This window comes from Merops nubicus, unplaced genomic scaffold, assembly GCF_000691845.1.
Source record: "Merops nubicus isolate BGI_N331 unplaced genomic scaffold, ASM69184v1 scaffold28646, whole genome shotgun sequence".
NCBI lineage: Eukaryota > Metazoa > Chordata > Aves > Coraciiformes > Meropidae > Merops > Merops nubicus.
The window spans coordinates 6656-7487 of NW_008616030.1; the positions used below are offsets into that span (position 1 = coordinate 6656).

Sequence of the window (832 nt, forward strand, 5' to 3'; positions counted from 1 at the left end):
CCAAGGACGCCTGGGAGATCCCCCGGGAGTCCCTGCGGCTGGAGGTCAAGCTGGGACAGGGCTGCTTTGGAGAGGTCTGGATGGGTAAGGACCATCCCCACCCCACTCCCTGCCCTGTGTGTCCACCTGCGTCCTCTCCCCGGCCACCTGCAGAGGGGTGGGGGAGCAGGTGAAGGACACGTCCCCATCCCCCTGCCCCATAAACGTGTCCTGAGCAGCGTGTCCTGTGCCACAGGGACCTGGAATGGCACCACCCGGGTGGCGATCAAGACGCTGAAGCCCGGCACCATGTCCCCAGAGGCCTTCCTGCAGGAAGCCCAGGTGATGAAGAAGCTGCGGCACGAGAAGCTCGTTCAGCTCTACGCCGTGGTGTCTGAGGAGCCCATTTACATTGTCACCGAGTACATGAGCAAGGGTGAGCATGGGAGGGAGGCCAGGGGGTGGCCGAGGGGGCTCTGCTCCTCTGGATTGCTGTGACCGTGGTCTTCCTCGCAGGGAGCCTGCTGGACTTCCTGAAGGGTGAGATGGGCAAATACCTGCGGCTGCCCCAGCTCGTGGATATGGCTGCTCAGGTGGGTTTGTGCATCCCTGGCCCTTCCACATCCCCTTCCGAGGGCGCTGGCTGTCCCAGCACCTCGCTGGGCTGTCCTGGTGGGTGCTGCACAGGTGGGTGCCACCATCCCCACTGGGTGCTCAGCCCAGAGCTGGGTTGAGGTCATTTTGCCCATTCCCATGGCTGCCAGCTCTCCTGGGCCAGCAAACCTGCATCTACGTGGGTTTTCTTGAGCAGCTAGCTGCTCCCCCACCCTGGGGGAGGTCCCGCTGCAGAGCT

The 832-nt window shown here is 63.9% G+C and overlaps 1 protein-coding gene across 1 annotated transcript in view; it reads left to right on the top strand.

The window, feature by feature from the left end:
- The window catches only part of LOC103775284 (neuronal proto-oncogene tyrosine-protein kinase Src), a gene marked incomplete at both ends in the record, with an annotated part of 7618 nt that overhangs the window by 6577 nt on the left and 209 nt on the right, over positions 1-832 (top strand). Inside the window, 3 exons of the mRNA XM_008942730.1 lie at positions 1-84; positions 236-415; positions 496-572. The exon at positions 1-84 is cut by the window's left edge and continues 19 nt beyond it. Of these exons, the coding sequence (XP_008940978.1) occupies positions 1-84; positions 236-415; positions 496-572 (341 nt within the window). The remainder of the gene's footprint in view (positions 85-235; positions 416-495; positions 573-832) is intronic.